At 42.9% G+C, this 19126-nt stretch overlaps 1 protein-coding gene across 1 annotated transcript; it reads left to right on the forward strand.

Annotated features, from left to right (window-relative positions):
- Nucleotides 1–9721: 9721 nt before the first annotated feature.
- Nucleotides 9722–18681, forward strand: LOC115119968 (L-rhamnose-binding lectin CSL1). Its single transcript, XM_029648860.2, has 13 exons — nucleotides 9722–9876; nucleotides 10050–10073; nucleotides 10186–10254; nucleotides 10663–10774; nucleotides 12235–12350; nucleotides 14672–14713; nucleotides 14806–14941; nucleotides 15681–15790; nucleotides 16935–16979; nucleotides 17088–17217; nucleotides 17343–17449; nucleotides 18279–18337; nucleotides 18444–18681. Exons 1-12 carry the CDS (start codon nucleotides 9846–9848, stop codon nucleotides 18290–18292), a joined length of 936 nt encoding a protein of 311 aa, XP_029504720.1. The 5' UTR covers nucleotides 9722–9845; the 3' UTR covers nucleotides 18293–18337; nucleotides 18444–18681.
- The last annotated feature ends 445 nt before the right edge of the window (nucleotides 18682–19126 follow it).

Here is a 19126-nt window from a genome sequence, read left to right on the forward strand (position 1 = left end):
ACAGATAGATGGGATACAGTATACAGTCACTACTACAGATAGATGGGATACAGTATACAGTCACTACTACAGATAGAGGGGATACAGTATACAGTCACTACTACAGATAGAGGGGATACAGTATACAGTCACTACTACAGATAGAGGGGATACAGTATACAGTCACTACTACAGATAGATGGGATACAGTATACAGTCACTACTACAGATAGAGGGGATACAGTATACAGTCACTACTACAGATAGAGGGATACAGTATACAGTCACTACTACAGATAGATGGGATACAGTACAGTCACTACTACAGATAGAGGGATACAGTATACAGTCACTACTACAGATAGAGGGGATACAGTATACAGTCACTACTACAGATAGATGGGATACAGTATACAGTCACTACTACAGATAGAGGGGATACAGTATACAGTCACTACTACAGATAGATGGGATACAGTATACAGTCACTACTACAGATAGAGGGGATACAGTATACAGTCACTACTACAGATAGAGGGGATACAGTATACAGTCACTACTACAGATAGAGGGGATACAGTATACAGTCACTACTACAGATAGAGATGGGATACAGTATACAGTCACTACTACAGATAGAGGGGATACAGTATACAGTCACTACTACAGATAGAGGGGATACAGTATACAGTCACTACTACAGATAGATGGGATACAGTATACAGTCACTACTACAGATAGATGGGATACAGTATACAGTCACTACTACAGATAGAGGGGATACAGTATACAGTCACTACTACAGATAGAGGGGATACAGTATACAGTCACTACTACAGATAGAGGGGATACAGTATACAGTCACTACTACAGATAGATGGGATACAGTATACAGTCACTACTACAGATAGAGGGGATACAGTATACAGTCACTACTACAGATAGATGGGATACAGTATACAGTCACTACTACAGATAGAGGGGATACAGTATACAGTCACTACTACAGATAGAGGGGATACAGTATACAGTCACTACTACAGATAGAGGGGATACAGTATACAGTCACTACTACATTTAGATTTACATTTACAGTCACTATTTACAGATAGATGATACAGTCATAGCAGTCACGCTCTTATACAGTCACTACTACAGATAGAGGGGATACAGTATACAGTCACTACTACAGATAGATGGGATACAGTATACAGTCACTACTACAGATAGAGGGGATACAGTATACAGTCACTACTACAGATAGAGGGGATACAGTATACAGTCACTACTACAGATAGATGGGATACAGTATACAGTCACTACTACAGATAGATGGGATACAGTATACAGTCACTACTACAGATAGATGGGATACAGTATACAGTCACTACTACAGATAGATGGGATACAGTATACAGTCACTACTACAGATAGATGGGATACAGTATACAGTCACTACTACAGATAGAGGGGATACAGTATACAGTCACTACTACAGATAGATGGGATACAGTATACAGTCACTATTACAGATAGATGGGATACAGTATACAGTCACTACTACAGATAGATGGGATACAGTATACAGTCACTACTACAGATAGATGGGATACAGTATACAGTCACTACTACAGATAGAGGGGATACAGTATCAGTCACTACAGTCACTACTACAGATAGATGGGATACAGTATACAGTCACTACTACAGATAGATGGGATACAGTATACAGTCACTACTACAGATAGATGGGATACAGTATACAGTCACTACTACAGATAGATGGGATACAGTATACAGTCACTACTACAGATAGATGGGATACAGTATACAGTCACTACTACAGATAGAGGGGATACAGTATACAGTCACTACTACAGATAGATGGGATACAGTATACAGTCACTACTACAGATAGATGGGATACAGTATACAGTCACTACTACAGATAGAGGGGATACAGTATACAGTCACTACTACAGATAGATGGGATACAGTATACAGTCACTACTACAGATAGAGGGGATACAGTATACAGTCACTACTACAGATAGAGGGGATACAGTATACAGTCACTACTACAGATAGATGGGATACAGTATACAGTCACTACTACAGATAGAGGGGATACAGTATACAGTCACTACTACAGATAGATGGGATACAGTATACAGTCACTACTACAGATAGAGGGGATACAGTATACAGTCACTACTACAGATAGAGGGGATACAGTATACAGTCACTACTACAGATAGAGGGGATACAGTATACAGTCACTACTACAGATAGATGGGATACAGTATACAGTCACTACTACAGATAGAGGGGATACAGTATACAGTCACTACTACAGATAGAGGGGATACAGTATACAGTCACTACTACAGATAGAGGGGATACAGTATACAGTCACTACTACAGATAGAGGGGATACAGTATACAGTCACTACAGATTGGGATACAGATAGAGGGGATACAGTATACAGTCACTACTACAGTATACAGTCACTACTACAGATAGAGGGGATACAGTATACAGTCACTACTACAGATAGAGGGGATACAGTATACAGTCACTACTACAGATAGAGGGGATACAGTATACAGTCACTGCTACAGATAGATGGGATACAGTATACAGTCACTACATTTACATTTACATTTAAGTCATTTAGCAGACGCTCTTATCCAGAGCGACTTACAAATTGGTGCGTTCACCTTATGACATCCTACTACAGATAGAGGGGATACAGTATACAGTCACTACTACAGATAGATGGGATACAGTATACAGTCACTACTACAGATAGAGGGGATACAGTATACAGTCACTACTACAGATAGAGGGGATACAGTATACAGTCACTACTACAGATAGAGGGGATACAGTATACAGTCACTACTACAGATAGAGGGGATACAGTATACAGTCACTACTACAGATAGATGGGATACAGTATACAGTCACTACTACATATAGATGGGATACAGTATACAGTCACTACTACAGATAGAGGGGATACAGTATACAGTCACTACTACAGATAGAGGGGATACAGTATACAGTCACTACTACAGATAGATGGGATACAGTATACAGTCACATTTACATTTACATTTAGTCAGATAGCTCTTATCCAGGGACTTACAAAGTGCGTTCACCTTAGTCACTACTACAGATAGAGGGGATACAGTATACAGTCACTACTACAGATAGAGGGGATACAGTATACAGTCACTACTACAGATAGGGGATACAGTATACAGTCACTACTTTAGCAGAGGGGATACAGTATACAGTCACTACTACAGATAGAGGGGATACAGTATACAGTCACTACTACAGATAGATGGGATACAGTATGACAGTCACTACTACATATAGAGGGGATACAGTATACAGTCACTACTACAGATAGAGGGGATACAGTATACAGTCACTACTACAGATAGAGGGGATACAGTATACAGTCACTACTACAGATAGAGGGATACAGTATACAGTCACTACTACAGATAGAGGGGATACAGTATACAGTCACTACTACAGATAGATGGGATACAGTATACAGTCACTTACAGATAGATGGGATACAGTATACAGTCACTACTACAGATAGAGGGGATACAGTATATAGTCACTATTACAGATAGAGGGGATACAGTATACAGTCACTATTACAGATAGAGGGGATACAGTATACAGTCACTACTACAGATAGATGGGATACAGTATATAGTCACTATTACAGATAGATGGGATACAGTATACAGTCACTATTACAGATAGAGGGGATACAGTATATAGTCACTATTACAGATAGATGGGATACAGTATACAGTCACTTACAGATAGAGGGGATACAGTATACAGTCACTACTACAGATAGATGGGATACAGTATACAGTCACTTACAGATAGAGGGGATACAGTATACAGTCACTACTACAGATAGAGGGGATACAGTATACAGTCACTACTACAGATAGAGGGGATACAGTATACAGTCACTTACAGATAGAGGGGATACAGTATACAGTCACTACTACAGATAGAGGGGATACAGTATATAGTCACTATTACAGATAGATGGGATACAGTATACAGTCACTATTACAGATAGAGGGGATACAGTATACAGTCACTACTACAGATAGAGGGGATACAGTATATAGTCACTATTACAGATAGATGGGATACAGTATACAGTCACTATTACAGATAGAGGGGATACAGTATACAGTCACTACTACAGATAGATGGGATACAGTATATAGTCACTATTACAGATAGATGGGATACAGTATACAGTCACTATTACAGATAGAGGGGATACAGTATACAGTCACTACTACAGATAGAGGGGATACAGTATACAGTCACTACTACAGATAGAGGGGATACAGTATACAGTCACTATTACAGATAGATGGGATACAGTATACAGTCACTTACAGATAGAGGGGATACAGTATACAGTCACTACTACAGATAGAGGGGATACAGTATACAGTCACTACTACAGATAGATGGGATACAGTATACAGTCACTTACAGATAGAGGGGATACAGTATACAGTCACTACTACAGATAGAGGGGATACAGTATACAGTCACTTACAGATAGAGGGGATACAGTATACAGTCACTACTACAGATAGAGGGGATACAGTATACAGTCACTTACAGATAGAGGGGATACAGTATACAGTCACTACTACAGATAGATGGGATACAGTATACAGTCACTACTACAGATAGATGGGATACAGTATACAGTCACTACTACAGATAGAGGGGATACAGTATACAGTCACTACTACAGATAGATGGGATACAGTATACAGTCACTATTACAGATAGAGGGGATACAGTATATAGTCACTATTACAGATAGATGGGATACAGTATACAGTCACTACTACAGATAGATGGGATACAGTATATAGTCACTATTACAGATAGATGGGATACAGTATACAGTCACTACTACAGATAGATGGGATACAGTATACAGTCACTACTACAGATAGAGGGGATACAGTATACAGTCACTACTACAGATAGAGGGGATACAGTATACAGTCACTACTACAGATAGAGGGGATACAGTATACAGTCACTACTACAGATAGAGGGGATACAGTATACAGTCACTACTACAGATAGATGGGATACAGTATACAGTCACTACTACAGATTTAGGGTTAGGGTCAGGAAAATGCCCTCTCGCTAGAAACTCGTTGCAGGTTTTGAAAAGCACTTTTTAAATACTTATTCCTCTACTTTTTCCGGTAGAACATTTGTTAGGAAGTTTTGTCTTAACGTTTTAACCGTAGAACTTAGAATCACGTTGTTTTCACACATGTAGTTAGTGGTATGGGATTTCCCTTTTTAAGATAGACATGCCCATTAATATTTGAAGAATTGAATCTGATGATCTTGGTACATACCATATATCACAACCCAAAACAGAAGGTTGTACTCTACTTTATTGCTGAACGTAAGTCATATTTTTGAAGCTACACATTATCATCTTGTGAACTGTAGGTCCCTGCATCCATAGCTCCAACTATGAATTAGAAAATGAAAATGTTCACTACCCACATCCCTTTGGGGCGAGCTGAACAGATACCCCACGGCCTGTGTTCATTTAAGTGTTTCAGAGTAGGAGTACATATCTAGTATCAGCCCCTCTGTCCACGTCCACGTCAATGTAATCCTATGCATTATCATCTGAAAGGCAAAACTGATCCCAAAAATAGCACTCTTACTCTGAAACACACAATTCTGATATTTTTCCACTAACTGGTCTTTTGACCAATCAGATCAGATCTTTTGCCAATAATGGGGCAAAAGATCAGAATTGGGCTGCCTGTGTAAATGCAGCCATTATGAATACAGGCACTGATTGTTGAGTCTGGAGCGGCTGATGGGCAACTTTGATGGGGTGGTGGCCACAAAAGACCTGAAGTCATCATGAGTGGCTGTCGGGTCTGCCTACCCACATCCATACCGATCCATACCGACAGAAGATTAGACAGAGCCGGCCTTAGCCTTTTGGAGGTCCTAATTTACATTTTAAGTTTGAGTTAATTTCCTGCAATTCTACACATTGCCATGGGGTGGGGAGAAATGTTTGCAGTTTTTATAGGATATCTGAGTAAGAGTGACTTATGAAATCAATGGGAGCCCCCCCGGTCGCTAATTCGACCATGATTGCTAGCAAGTTTAGACAGCTGGCTAGACTAACTTAACAATAATAAATAAAAATGTTAGCTGACATGGGCTAATTGAGGGACTGTCAGTGACTGACATCACAAGAGAGAAACAGCTGATTCACAACCAAGTTTCGAAATTGCACCTCGTGTATTCTACTATTCTAACTCTCAACAGTAAGTTGAGAGCCCAACTGAAATTGATCCGTGGGCCTAAAATAGGGGACGCCAGTTGCACATCCCTGGTCTGAAGGGTTAGCAGCATGCCACAGAGCCACACACACTGTAGTTACTGACTTTGACCACTTGAGGGAGACAGACCAGATACTAAGTCATGTCTAAAAACTCCAGTAATAAGTCCCGCCCCCAAAATACAGCACATAGCATAAGCCTACAACCAACACACATCTGAGACACCAGGTGGGGGACAGGTAAGAGTCGTTGTGGTGGAGGGGGGGACAGGTAAGAGTCGTTGTGGTGGAGGGGGACAGGTAAGAGTTGTTGTGGTGGAGGGGGGACAGGTAAGAGTCTTTGTGGTGGAAGGGGGACAGGTAAGAGTCGTTGTGGTGGAGGGGGACAGGTAAGAGTCTTTGTGGTGGAAGGGGGGACAGGTAAGAGTCGTTGTGGTGGAGGGGGACAGGTAAGAGTCTTTGTGGTGGAAGGGGTGGACAGGTAAGAGTCTTTGTGGTGGAAGGGGGACAGGTAAGAGTCTTTGTGGTGGAAGGGGGGACAGGTAAGAGTCTTTGTGGTGGAAGGGGGGGGACAGGTAAGAGTCTTTGTGGTGGAAGGGGGGGACAGGTAGGAGTCTTTGTGGTGGAAGGGGGGACAGGTAAGAGTCTTTGTGGTGGAAGGGGGACAGGTAAGAGTCGTTGTGGTGGAAGGGGGACAGGGAAGGGAGGGACAGGTAAGAGTCTTTGTGGTGGAAGGGGGAACAGGTAAGAGTCTTTGTGGTGGAAGGGGGACAGGTAAGAGTCTTTGTGGTGGAAGGGGGACAGGTAAGAGTCTTTGTGGTGGAAGGGGGGGACAGGTAAGAGTCTTTGTGGTGGAAGGGGGGACAGGTAAGAGTCGTTGTGGTGGAAGGGGGGACAGGTAAGAGTCTTTGTGGTGGAAGGGGGGACAGGTAAGAGTCTTTGTGGTGGAAGGGTGTCAGGTAAGAGTCTTTGTGGTGGAAGGGGGACAGGTAAGAGTCTTGTGGTGGAAGGGGGGACAGGTAAGAGTCTTTGTGGTGGAAGGGGGACAGGTAAGAGTCTTTGTGGGTGGAAGGGTGGTGGAAGGGGGACAGGTAAGAGTCTTTGTGGTGGAAGGGGGGACAGGTAAGAGTCTTTGTGGTGGAAGGGGGACAGGTAAGAGTCTTTTTGGTGGAAGGGGGACAGGTAAGAGTCTTTGTGGTGGAAGGGGGACAGGTAAGAGTCTTTGTGGTGGAAGGGGGGACAGGTAAGAGTCTTTGTGGTGGAAGGGGGGACAGGTAAGAGTCTTTGTGGTGGAAGGGGGACAGGTAAGAGTCTTTGAGGTGGAAGGGGGGACAGAGTCTTTGGTGGAAGGTGGACAGGTGGTGGAGGGGGACAGGTAAGAGTCTTTGAGGTGGAAGGAGAGGACAGGTAAGAGTCTTTGAGGTGATAGGGGGGGGACAGGTGGTAGAAGGTGGACAGGCGGTGGAAGGTGGACAGGTGGTGGAGGGGGGACAGGTAAGAGTCTTTGTGTACGTAGTTGTGTGTATGTAGGCCTATATGTTTATTCAAATGTATTAAAATACACCAAATCCTCTCTTTATACTGTTCAGATCAGAGTTACAGACCAACCACTACAGTGCAACATTTCACCATCAGAGTTTATATTGTGACAGTATATATGTTGTTTTGTTAAAGAATTTCAATCAAATTCCCAAAATGTTGTCTGGAACAGTGCTCCTCCCCTGAGCGACTATTGACTCCTCCCCGGAGGGACTATTGACTCCTCCCCTGAGGGACTATTGACTCCTCCCCGGAGGAACTATTGACTTCTCCCCTGAGGGACTATTGACTCCTCCCCGGAGGGACTATTGACTCCTCCCCTGAGGGACTATTGACTCCTCCCTGGAGGAACTATTGACTCCTCCCCTGATGGACTATTGACTCCTCCCCGGAGGTAATATTCATGTATAATTAAGTATATTTCACAAACAATGCTTCAACCCACACAACAGAAAAATAACATACTGTAACTCATACTGTAAATTGGGCACAGGGTTACTTATCTCCCCTCCCAACCTGGTCTTAGAGCTTGTCTTATTATTCTGTATGTAAATCGGGGACACTCCATGTTGTATGATATGTTACGTTTCGTACATGAGACATGGTTACTTAGATCAAAAAGGTGTATAACGTCTCGCAACATTTTTCTAATTTGGAACTTTTCAAAACTTCCTACTTTTTTGTTATTTTGCAGCTACTTAGCATGTTAGCTACTCCTTCCACTATTCATAACCTTAACTCTTTTAGCTAAACCTTCACCTAACCTTAACCCCTCACTCCTAGCCTAGAGAACGCTAGCGGGCTAGCTAACATTAGCCACTAGCTATCATTAGCCACATAGCCAGAAATTGTATCATAGTTTACATTTTGCAAATCGTAAAATATAATACTAATTGTAATTTGTAACATATAATACGAAATGGGTGATGGACATCCAAAAATGAATACATACAAAATGTAACACAACATACTAAATGGAGTATTCCGGATTTACATACACTATAATATGAAAACCACTGAGAACAGGTTGCCCCTCCTCTCTGCCCAACCAGGGAGATTGATTCCAGAGTTGTTGTTTTTTTCCCTTCAATATTTATAAAATGTCTGGCTGAGTTGATGGGACAGTGGAGATTATATTTATGAATGGCTGGGTTGATGGGACAGTGGATATTATATTTATGAAGGCTGGGCTGATGGAACAGTGGAGATTATATTTATGAAGGCTGGGCTGATGGAACAGTGGAGATTATATTTATGAAGGCTGGGCTGATGGAACAGTGGAGATTATATTTATGAAGGGTGGGCTGATGGAACACTGGAGATTATATTTATGAAGGCTGGGCTGATGGAACAGTGGAGATTATATTTATGAAGGCTGGGCTGATGGAACACTGGAGATTATATTTATGAAGGCTGGGTTGATGGAACAGTGGAGATTATATTTATGAAGGCTGGGTTGATGGAACAGTGGAGATTTTATTTATGAATGACTGGGCTGATGGAACAGTGGAGATTATATTTATGAATGGCTGGGCTGATGGAACAGTGGGTGCACAGTGATTCCTCAGATAGAACAGTAAATAGGCATTTTGATTGGGGTACAGCCGTGGGTAGTTGTGAAATAGATAACGTCTGACATACTCTTTCAACCAATCGGCATCCAGGATTAGACCCGCCTGTTTTATAATCATTTGTACTTTCTTTCATCCCCACTCTATATTGACTGAAGGTGTGTGTTTATGTGTGTTTGGGGGGGGGGGGGGATTGGTCAACAGAGTAAAGAGGGAATATGTTCCAGTAACAGCTCACGCATTCAACTGTTATTCGCATCTCACTACGTGGGCAAATCCATTCAATACAGTCAGACACTCAGAAGCTGTCTCTCCTATACAGATCCCTGATAAAGTAGACAGAATGCTCCTTGGACAATCAATTTTGATCGCCGGTAAGTCTCTTACTCTTCTAATTTCTCTTCGTTTTTTCATCCTTTTCCTCTCTTCTCCTCTCAACCTCTAACGGGCTCCAGGGGCACTGCTCCTCCTATGTGTGTATGTCGTTTTTTTTTATCAGCAAAAGGACACGTTTATAAGGAGTATATTCTCTTGTCTGTTCTTCCAGCGCTGCAGGCCAGCCTCTTTCTGGGTAAGTCTAGTCATCTAACAGTGATTGCTGATGGTATGTGTAGCTCAAGGCTCAAAACCCTCATCGAGGTGACAGAGAATAAAAGGGTGAAAAAATATCATTTTTTTTCCAGTTCCAGGTTATGGAATGTCAGAGATTCGGCGCAGGTTCCTGACCTGTGGTGATCCCAGCCTCCAGTGCGGTAAAGTAACTCCAGTGCGGTAAAGTAACTCCAGTGTGGTAAAGTAACTCCAGTGTAGTAAAGTAACTCTGGTAAAGTAACTCCAGTGAGGTAAAGTAACTCTGGTAAAGTAACTCCAGTGTGGTAATGTAACTCTGGTAAAGTAACTCCAGTGTGGTAAAGTAACTCCAGTGTAGTAAAGTAACTCCGCTGTGGTAAAGTAACTCCAGTGTAGTAAAGTAACTCCAGTGTGGTAAAGTAACTCCAGTGTAGTAAAGTAACTCTGGTAAAGTAACTCCAGTGTGGTAAAGTAACTCTGGTAAAGTAACTCCAGTGTAGTAAAGTAACTCCAGTGTGAAGTTGTTATTTACTATAATTATAATTATTATTATTATGTTATTATATTTAAACTCTTATTTGTGTGTGTAGATTACGGTGTGATCATGGTGTATGGGGTCAAATTCAGCACTATTGAGTTGTCATCAAACGAGAGACCTAAAGCCTGCTCCGATACAGAGGCCTTCAACGGTGTGTCTAACAGGTCTGTAAACACACGCATGCTCGCACACGCACACACACACACACACACACACACACACACACACACACACACACACACACACACACACACACACACACAGACACACACACAGACACACGCACACACACACAGACACACACACACACACACACACACACACACACACAGCACACAACTTCAGTCAATAACAAGCATGTTTGCTATGTTCTGCTTACAACATTGTTTATTTCCCAACTTCAGTGTCCTGTTGCCATGTTTCCAGCAATTTTACAGTAATCGGGCCATATCCACAAAGCGTCTCAGAGTAGAAAATGTGTTGTAAGTGCTGAAAATAGATACAATTTACTCCTACTCTTATGGGTAGAAATAAAAGCTATGCATGAAACCTCTTTAGTCATGAGAGTCACACCTAGTCGACAGATACTGAGGAGACCTCATGAGCTGTCCTAACCAGTTCAGAGTTACCAGCAGGTGTGTTGATATAGAAAAAGTAATGGTAATAATGTTTAGATACTCTCAGACCATGAGAAACAACATTCTTTGGTCTGATGAAACCTAGATTGAACTCTTTGGCCTGAATGCTAAGCGTCATGCCTGGTGGAAACTTGGCACCATCCCTACGGTGAAGCATGGTGGTGGCAGCATCATGCTGTCGGGATGCTTTTCAGCGGCAGACAACTGAGAGATTAGCCAGGATCGAGGGAAAGATGAACGTAGCAAAGTACAGAGAGATCCTTGATGAAAACCTGCTCCAGAGCTGGAGCGAAGGTTCACCTTCCAACAGGACAACGACTCTAAGCACAAAGCCAAGACAATGCAGGAGTTGCCTCGGGACAAGTCTCTGAATGTCCATGGGTGGCCCAGCAAGAGCCTGGACTTGAACCCGATCGAACATCTCTGAAGAGACCTGAAAATAGCTGTGCAGCAATGCTCCCCGTCAAACCTGACAGAGCTTGAGAAGGTCTGCAGGAAGAATTGTAGATACTCCCCAAATACAGGTGTTCCAAGCTTGTAGCATCATACCCAATAATACGAGGCTGTAATCACTGCCAAAGGTGCTTCAACAAAGTACTGAGTAAAGGGTCTGAATACTTATGTAAATGTGATATTTTTAGTGTTTTCTCCTTATAAATTTGAAACAATATGTAAAATCTGTTTTGCTTTGTCATTATGGGGTATTGTGTGTAGATTAAAGAAGAAAAAATATAATTTAATACGTTAGAATAAGGCCGTAGCGTAACAAAATGTGGAAAAAGTCAAGGGGTCTGAATACCCTAGTTCAGCCAGATGGGAATCTTATCAAGAACAGCTTCACAGAAAAAACTGAGCTGCACTGAAAAAGAAAGTGGTCCTAAAACTGATAGCACAGAGAGGGGAAATGGAGAGAAATAACATCATGTTTTTAAAAAACCTAAGTAAGGTGGTGTTTTAGGTGTGTGACATTACTTCTGCTCATCCAGGTGTGATGGAAATGAGAAGTGTGATGTGGCGACCTCCGGCAGTGTGTGTGACCTCTGTAACTCTGCATACCTGACTAATATCTTCCTGGACGTTACTTATGGCTGCCTGGAGAGCAGTGAGTAACCTACACACACACACACACACACACACACACACACACACACACACACACATACACACTCACATACACACTCACACACACACTCACAAACACACTCACATACACACTCACACACACACACTCACACGCACACTCACATACACACTCACATACACACTCACATACACACTCACACACACATACAGTTGTAGCTTTTACATACCCCTGAGCCAAATACATTTAAACTCAGTTTTTCACAATTCCTGACATTTAATCCAAGTAAAAATTCCCTGGCTTAGGTCAGTTAGGATCGCCACTTTGTTTTAAGAATGTGAAATGTCAGATTAATACATTTACATTTACATTTAAGTCATTTAGCAGACGCTCTAATAGTAGAGAGAATGATTTATTTCAGCTTTAATATTTCTTTCGTCACATTCCCAGTGGGTCAGAAGTTTACATACACTCAATTAGTATTTGGTAGCATTGCCTTTAAATTGTTTAACTTCAAATGTTTCGGATAGCCTTCCACAAGCTTCCCACAATAGGTTGGGTGAATTTTGGCCCATTCCTCCTGACAGAGTGTCACGACTTCTGCCGAAGTCGTTGCCTCCCCTTGTTCGGCGGTCGACGTCACCGGTCTTCTAGCCATCACTGATCCATTTTTCATTTTCCATTGGTTTTGTCTTGTCTACCTGGTTTCAATTCCGTTCATTACCCGTTGTGTATTTAACCCTCTGTTTCCCCTCATGTCTTTGTCAGAGATTGTTTTATGTCAAGTGTTGTTTTATGTTGTATCGGTGCGCGACGGGTCCTCGTACCCACTTTGTTTCATTGTATCTCGTGGTTTGGTTTATGTATGTACATATTAGTGTTTGTGGGCATTTATTAAAAGACTCCATTTACACTCCATTTGACTCTCCTGCGCCTGACTTCCCTGCCACCTACACACGACTCTGACACAGAGCTGGTGTAACTGAATCAGGTTTGTAGGCCTCCTTGCTCGCACACGCTTTTTCAGTTCTGCCAACAAATTTTCTATAGGATTGAGGTCAGGGCTTTGTGATGGCCACTCCAATACCTTGACTTTGTTGTCCTTAAGCCATTTTGCCACAACTTTGGAAGTATGCTTGGGGTCATAGTCCATTTGGAAGACACATTTGCAACCAAACTTTAACTTCCTGACTGATGTCTTGAGATGTTGCTTCAATATATCCACATAATTTTCATCCCTCATGAAGCCATCTATTTTGTGAAGTGCACCAGTCCCTCCTGCAGCAAAGCACCCCCACAACATGTTGCTGCCACCCCCGTGCTTCACGGTTGGGATGGTGTTCTTCGGCTTGCAAGCCTCCCCCTTTTTCCTCCAAACATAACGATGGTCATTATGTCCGAACAGTTCTATTTTTGTTTCATCAGACCAGAGGACATTTCTCCAAAAAGTATGATCTTTGTCCCCATGTGCAGTTGCAATCTGTAGTCTAGCTTTTTTTATGGTGGTTTTGGAGCAGTGGCTTCTTCCCTACTGAGCGGCATTTCAGGTTACGTCGATATAGGACTCGTTTTACTGTGGATATAGATACTTTGTACCTGTTTCCTCCAGCATCTTCTCAGGGTCCTTTGATGATGTTTTGGGATTGATTTGCACTCATCGCACCAAAGTACGTTAATCTCTAGGAGATCCTTCCTGAGCGGTATGACGGCTGCGTGATCCCATGGTGCTTATACTTGCGGACTATTGTTTGTACAGATGAACGCGGTATCTTCAGGAAGTTGAAAATTGCTCCCAAGGATGAACCAGACTTGTGAAGGTCTACAATTTTTTTCTGAGGTCTTGGCTGATGTCTATTGATTTTCCCATGATGTCAAGCAAAGAGGCACTGAGTTTGAAGGTAGGCCTTGAAATACGTCCACAGGTACACCTCCAATTGACTCAAATGATGTAAATTAGAAGCTTCTAAAGCCATGACATCATTTTCTGGAATTTTCCAAGCTGTTTAAAGGCACAGTCAACTAAGTGTATGTAATCTTCTGACCCACTGGAATTGTGATACAGTGAATTATAAGTGAAATAATCTGTCTGTAAACAATTGTTGGAAAAATTACTTGTCATGCACAAAGCAGATGTCCTAACCGATTTGCCAAAACTATAGTTTGTTAACAAGACATTTGTGGAGTGGTTGAAAAACGAGTTTTAATGACTCCAACCTAAGTGTATGTACACTTACGAGTTCAACTGTACATTCATGCTCACACACAGAAATATGCTGAATCTTTTTCTCTATATGATGTATGTGTGATGTGTTTGTATCAGTCAAATTTTTTGTCGTCCACAGAGAAGGTGACTACCTGTGAGGGTGTGGTGCATTTGGAATGTGGTAAGAAACAACACTCTGTGTGCCAATCGGTTACTTAGTTGAGTTGACTCGTGAGTCTCTCATGCTCCCGCTTCTCTTGCTCTCTCTCATAGGAGATGGGGTGGTCTTTCTCCAGAAAGCACTGTATGGACGCATAGACAGCCAGACCTGTAGTCAGGGACGACCTCAGAGTCACCTGACTAACACAAAGTGTTCCCAGGAAGGAACTCTGGCACTCTGGTCACAGAGGTACACACACGCACGCACACACACACGCACGCACACACACACACATACACATACACATACACACACACACACACACACACACACACACACACACACACACACACACACACACACACACACACACACACACACACACACACACACACACACACACAGACACTATAGTGTGCAGAGCCAAGTCAAATCACTCCAGATTCAAGTTGGAATTTGACATTTTTGAACGTCCTCAGGAAGCTCCGTCAAAACCGTCCACTAGGGTGCAAACAAAACAAGTACCTGGAGCTAGAACCCAGGTCTATGTGACAGACTCCTGCTGTTCAGACCACAGCACCATCCGTCCACATTTAGTTATCGAGGCAAGTCTTAATACATAGCAAAACTTAACAGGGTAGTCGTTTTTCTGTTTTTAACCTTCATCTAACCAATCGGAATGAATGCCTGAAGTTAATCTTAGTTGTTTGTGTCCCTAAAGGCTGAACATAACCCATGTCACCACTAGGGGCAACGCTATTACCATTACATTTAAAGCAACTTCAAAATTTGACGTTTGGAGAAATGTGGACAAACGTCTTATTTTGCAGTGAGACTGTGAGAGCTTGTTGATCAAATCAGCATCAAGTACAGGGGCTCAGAGGTCAACGGCTTAGACATGCTCCAGATATCCGTTTTTACAGGTTATGTTGGAGTTATGTAGTGGCTTTGTTATGGTTCTACTGGTGTTGCTCTGTGGTTGTTCCAGGTGTGACGGGAAGCAGACGTGTGAGGTGAACATGAGAGTGAATCAAATCTCGGACCCTTGTGTCGGAATCTACAAATATCTGGACGTCACCTACATCTGCCTTCCTGCTAGTCAGTATTCTCCCTCTCCTGTCCAATGGGCTTGTCGTTCACTTGATACCAAGCACAGGTTGTTGTTCACTGACATTTCACTTCTGACACCTATATTGTACTTGTACAGTGGACAACAAGCTTTGTAGGGGTGTCAAGTGAACAATTAGTCAATGGAAATGTGCTTGTGCATGATACAAAGTAGTCAACACTTTTTCATGAATGGAGCCCTATACTGTGTTGTCACAATCACTCCTTCCTTCCCATCTCTCTTTGATTGCTCCTCCCACCTCTCTTTGATTGCTCCTCCCACCTCTCTTTCATTCCTCCTCCCACCTCTCTTTGATTGCTCCTCCCACCTCTCTTTCATTCCTCCTCCCACCTCTCTTTGATTGCTCCTCCCACCTCTCTTTCATTCCTCCTCCCATCTCTCTTTCATTCCTCCTCCCATCTCTCTTTCATTCCTCCTCCCACCTCTCTTTGATTGCTCCTCCCACCTCTCTTTCATTCCTCCTCCTACCTCTCTTTGATTGCTCCTCCCACCTCTCTTTGATTGCTCCTCCCACCTCTTTCACTCCTCCTCCTACCTCTCTTTGATTGCTCCTCCCACCTCTCTTTCTTGCTCTTCATCCTTTTCCTTATCCCCCATTATCTCAACAGCAGGGCTGATGTTGTGTCTGAGCAGCAGGGCTGATGTTGTGTCTCAGCAGCAGGCCTGATGCTGTGTCTCAGCAGCAGGGCTGATGTTGTGTCTCAGCAGCAGGGCTGATGTTGTGTCTCAACAGCAGGGCTGATGCTGTGTCTCAGCAGCAGGGCTGATGCTGTGTCTCAGCAGCAGGGCTGATGTTGTGTCTCAACAGCAGGGCTGATGTTGTGTCTCAGCAGCAGGCCTGATGCTGTGTCTCAGCAGCAGGGCTGATGTTGTGTCTCAGCAGCAGGGCTGATGTTGTGTCTCAACAGCAGGGCTGATGCTGTGTCTCAGCAGCAGGGCTGATGTTGTGTCTCAGCAGCAGGGCTGATGTTGTCTCAACAGCAGGGCTGATGCTGTGTCCCAGCAGCAGGGCTGATGTTGTGTCAACAGCAGGGCTGATGTTGTCTCAACAGCAGGGCTGATGTTGTGTCTCAGCAGCAGGGCTGATGTTGTGTGTGTGCGTTGTGTTTTCAGAGACCAGTATCACCTGCGAGGGCTCAACCAGCTCCCTGGACTGTGGTGAGCACATTATTACACCCACAAACACCCTCACCTAACACCCCCCTCAGCCCTACCCCTGTGTAGGTAAGGGTGCAATTCAATTATTGTGTGTGTGTGTGTGTGTAGGTAAGGGTGTGATAAAGGTGTTTCATGCTAACTACGGCCGTAGAGACGGCTCTACCTGTTCTGCTGGACGACACGAGCTCAGCAACCAGAACTGTCTGCAACCCAAAACCCTGGACGTTGTCAAACAATGGTACTTTCTCTATCCATCTCCCCATCTCTCCTCTCTAGTTTGGGGATGTCAGTGGTGTTGAAAGTTGGTTTACAAATATCCCCCCTTGTGTGTTATAATTGTGTTATTAATGTGTAACTCTGCAGGTGTGAGGGAAAGAGTCAGTGCACTGTGGGGCTTGATCCGGTCTTCGGGGACCCCTGCTTTGGAACCTACAAATACCTGGAGGTTTCCTACACCTGTCTGGGAGGCTGTGAGTACAAAACAGCTAACAGCTAATTGCAGAAGAAGGAGATGAGGGAAGGAGAGGAGATGAGGAAGGGGATTAGATGAGGAGAGGAAAGAGATGAGAGGGGAGGAGATAAGGAGGGGAAGGTGAGGAAAGAGAGGAGACCAGGAGAGGAAGAAGAACTGGAGAAGAGGAGAGGGAGATGAAACAAGAATAAGAAGGAGAGGAGAGATGAGGAAACAAGAATAGGAAGGAGAGGAGATGAAACAAGAGGAAGGAGAGAAGATGAAGAAATGAAGAAGCTACTGTAGACTATTGAGATGATAGAGAGGAGAGGGAGCAACTGTAGACTATTGAGATGATAGAGAGGAGAGGAAGCTACTGTAGACTATTGAGATGATGGAGAGGAAGCTACTGTAGACTATTGAGATGATAGAGAGGAGAGGGAGCTACTGTAGACTATTGAGATGATAGAGAGGAAGCAACTGTAGACTATTGAGATGATAGAGAGGAAGCTACTGTAGACTATTGAGATGATAGAGAGGAGAGGGAGCTACTGTAGACTATTGAGATGATAGAGAGGAGAGGAAGCTACTGTAGACTATTGAGATGATAGAGAGGAGAGGAAGCTACTGTACTGTTAACATGATGCAGAGAAGAGGATGGAGGAGATGAAAGAGAGGAGGCGTAGAGAGGAAGGCTTTGTAGACGATTGAAATGTAGGAGGTGATGAAGCCACTATGGATATAGTAGAGAGGAAGCTACTGTAGACTATGGAGATAATAGAGAGGATAATAGAGAGGAAGCCACTGTAGACTATGGGGACACACCCTCTGACTGTAACCTACCTCAGCCCCTACAGTGTAATGATGGCCTGGCTCGGCTGCTGCCACTTCCTGTCTGCTTCCATCGGTGAGTCCTGTCTACTCTACTGCTGGTCTACATATGAACCCATATTAATTGATGTGATAAACGCATGACTGAATCTTTTTATTTGTGTCTTTCTTTCATTCAACAGAAGAACTTCGACTGGATGCCCTTTTTACTCTGGATTTAATCCATAATCAAACACGAAGAATCCCTGATAAATCAACTAAGAAACCAATCAATAAATCAATGTGCAAACTAGTGACTGAATGTTAATGAGTAGCCAGCTCATTTTCAGACCAGTGTTTTTAGAGAACACAACCCTACCTATGTTATTGATTTGGATGTCAAAAGATATGTTACAATTAAAATAAAATGAATGTGAGGCAGCTGAGAAATTGACTTTTTCTTCTGAGACAGAAAAACGTTTTTCTTAATGTTTCACTATGTTAGTAGTGCCTGACTCTAGGCTGGAAGGCTATTTACACAGAATGGACATTTGGTATTACACACTTCAATTGGTATTATTACACTTTGCATTGGTATTACACTCTTCAATGCCCTGGGAGTGATTATGGCCTTAGATACGAAAAAGGTGTGATTAGCGAATAAAAATAAATATCTATATTTTATGTACAGTTGAAGTCAGAAGTCTACATACACTTAGGTTGGATTCATTAAAACTTGTTTTTCAACCACTCCACTAATTTGTGCATGACACAAGTAATTGTTCCCACAATTGTTTATAGACAGATTATTTCACTTATAATTTCACTGTATCACAATTCCAGTGGGTCAGAAGTTTAAATAAACTAAGTTGATTGTGCCTTTAAA

This window comes from Oncorhynchus nerka, linkage group LG8 (assembly GCF_034236695.1).
Source record: "Oncorhynchus nerka isolate Pitt River linkage group LG8, Oner_Uvic_2.0, whole genome shotgun sequence".
In the NCBI taxonomy this organism is placed as follows: Eukaryota; Metazoa; Chordata; class Actinopteri; order Salmoniformes; family Salmonidae; genus Oncorhynchus; species Oncorhynchus nerka.

Coding starts and splice junctions, on each gene's coding strand:
- LOC115119968 (XM_029648860.2), top strand. CDS start 9,846: ATGCTCCTTGGACAATCAATTTTGATCGCCG. Junction 14,942..15,680: donor CTGGCACTCTGGTCACAGAG/GTACACACACGC, acceptor TGGTTGTTCCAG/GTGTGACGGGAAGCAGACGT. Junction 16,980..17,087: donor AACCAGCTCCCTGGACTGTG/GTGAGCACATTA, acceptor GTGTGTGTGTAG/GTAAGGGTGTGATAAAGGTG.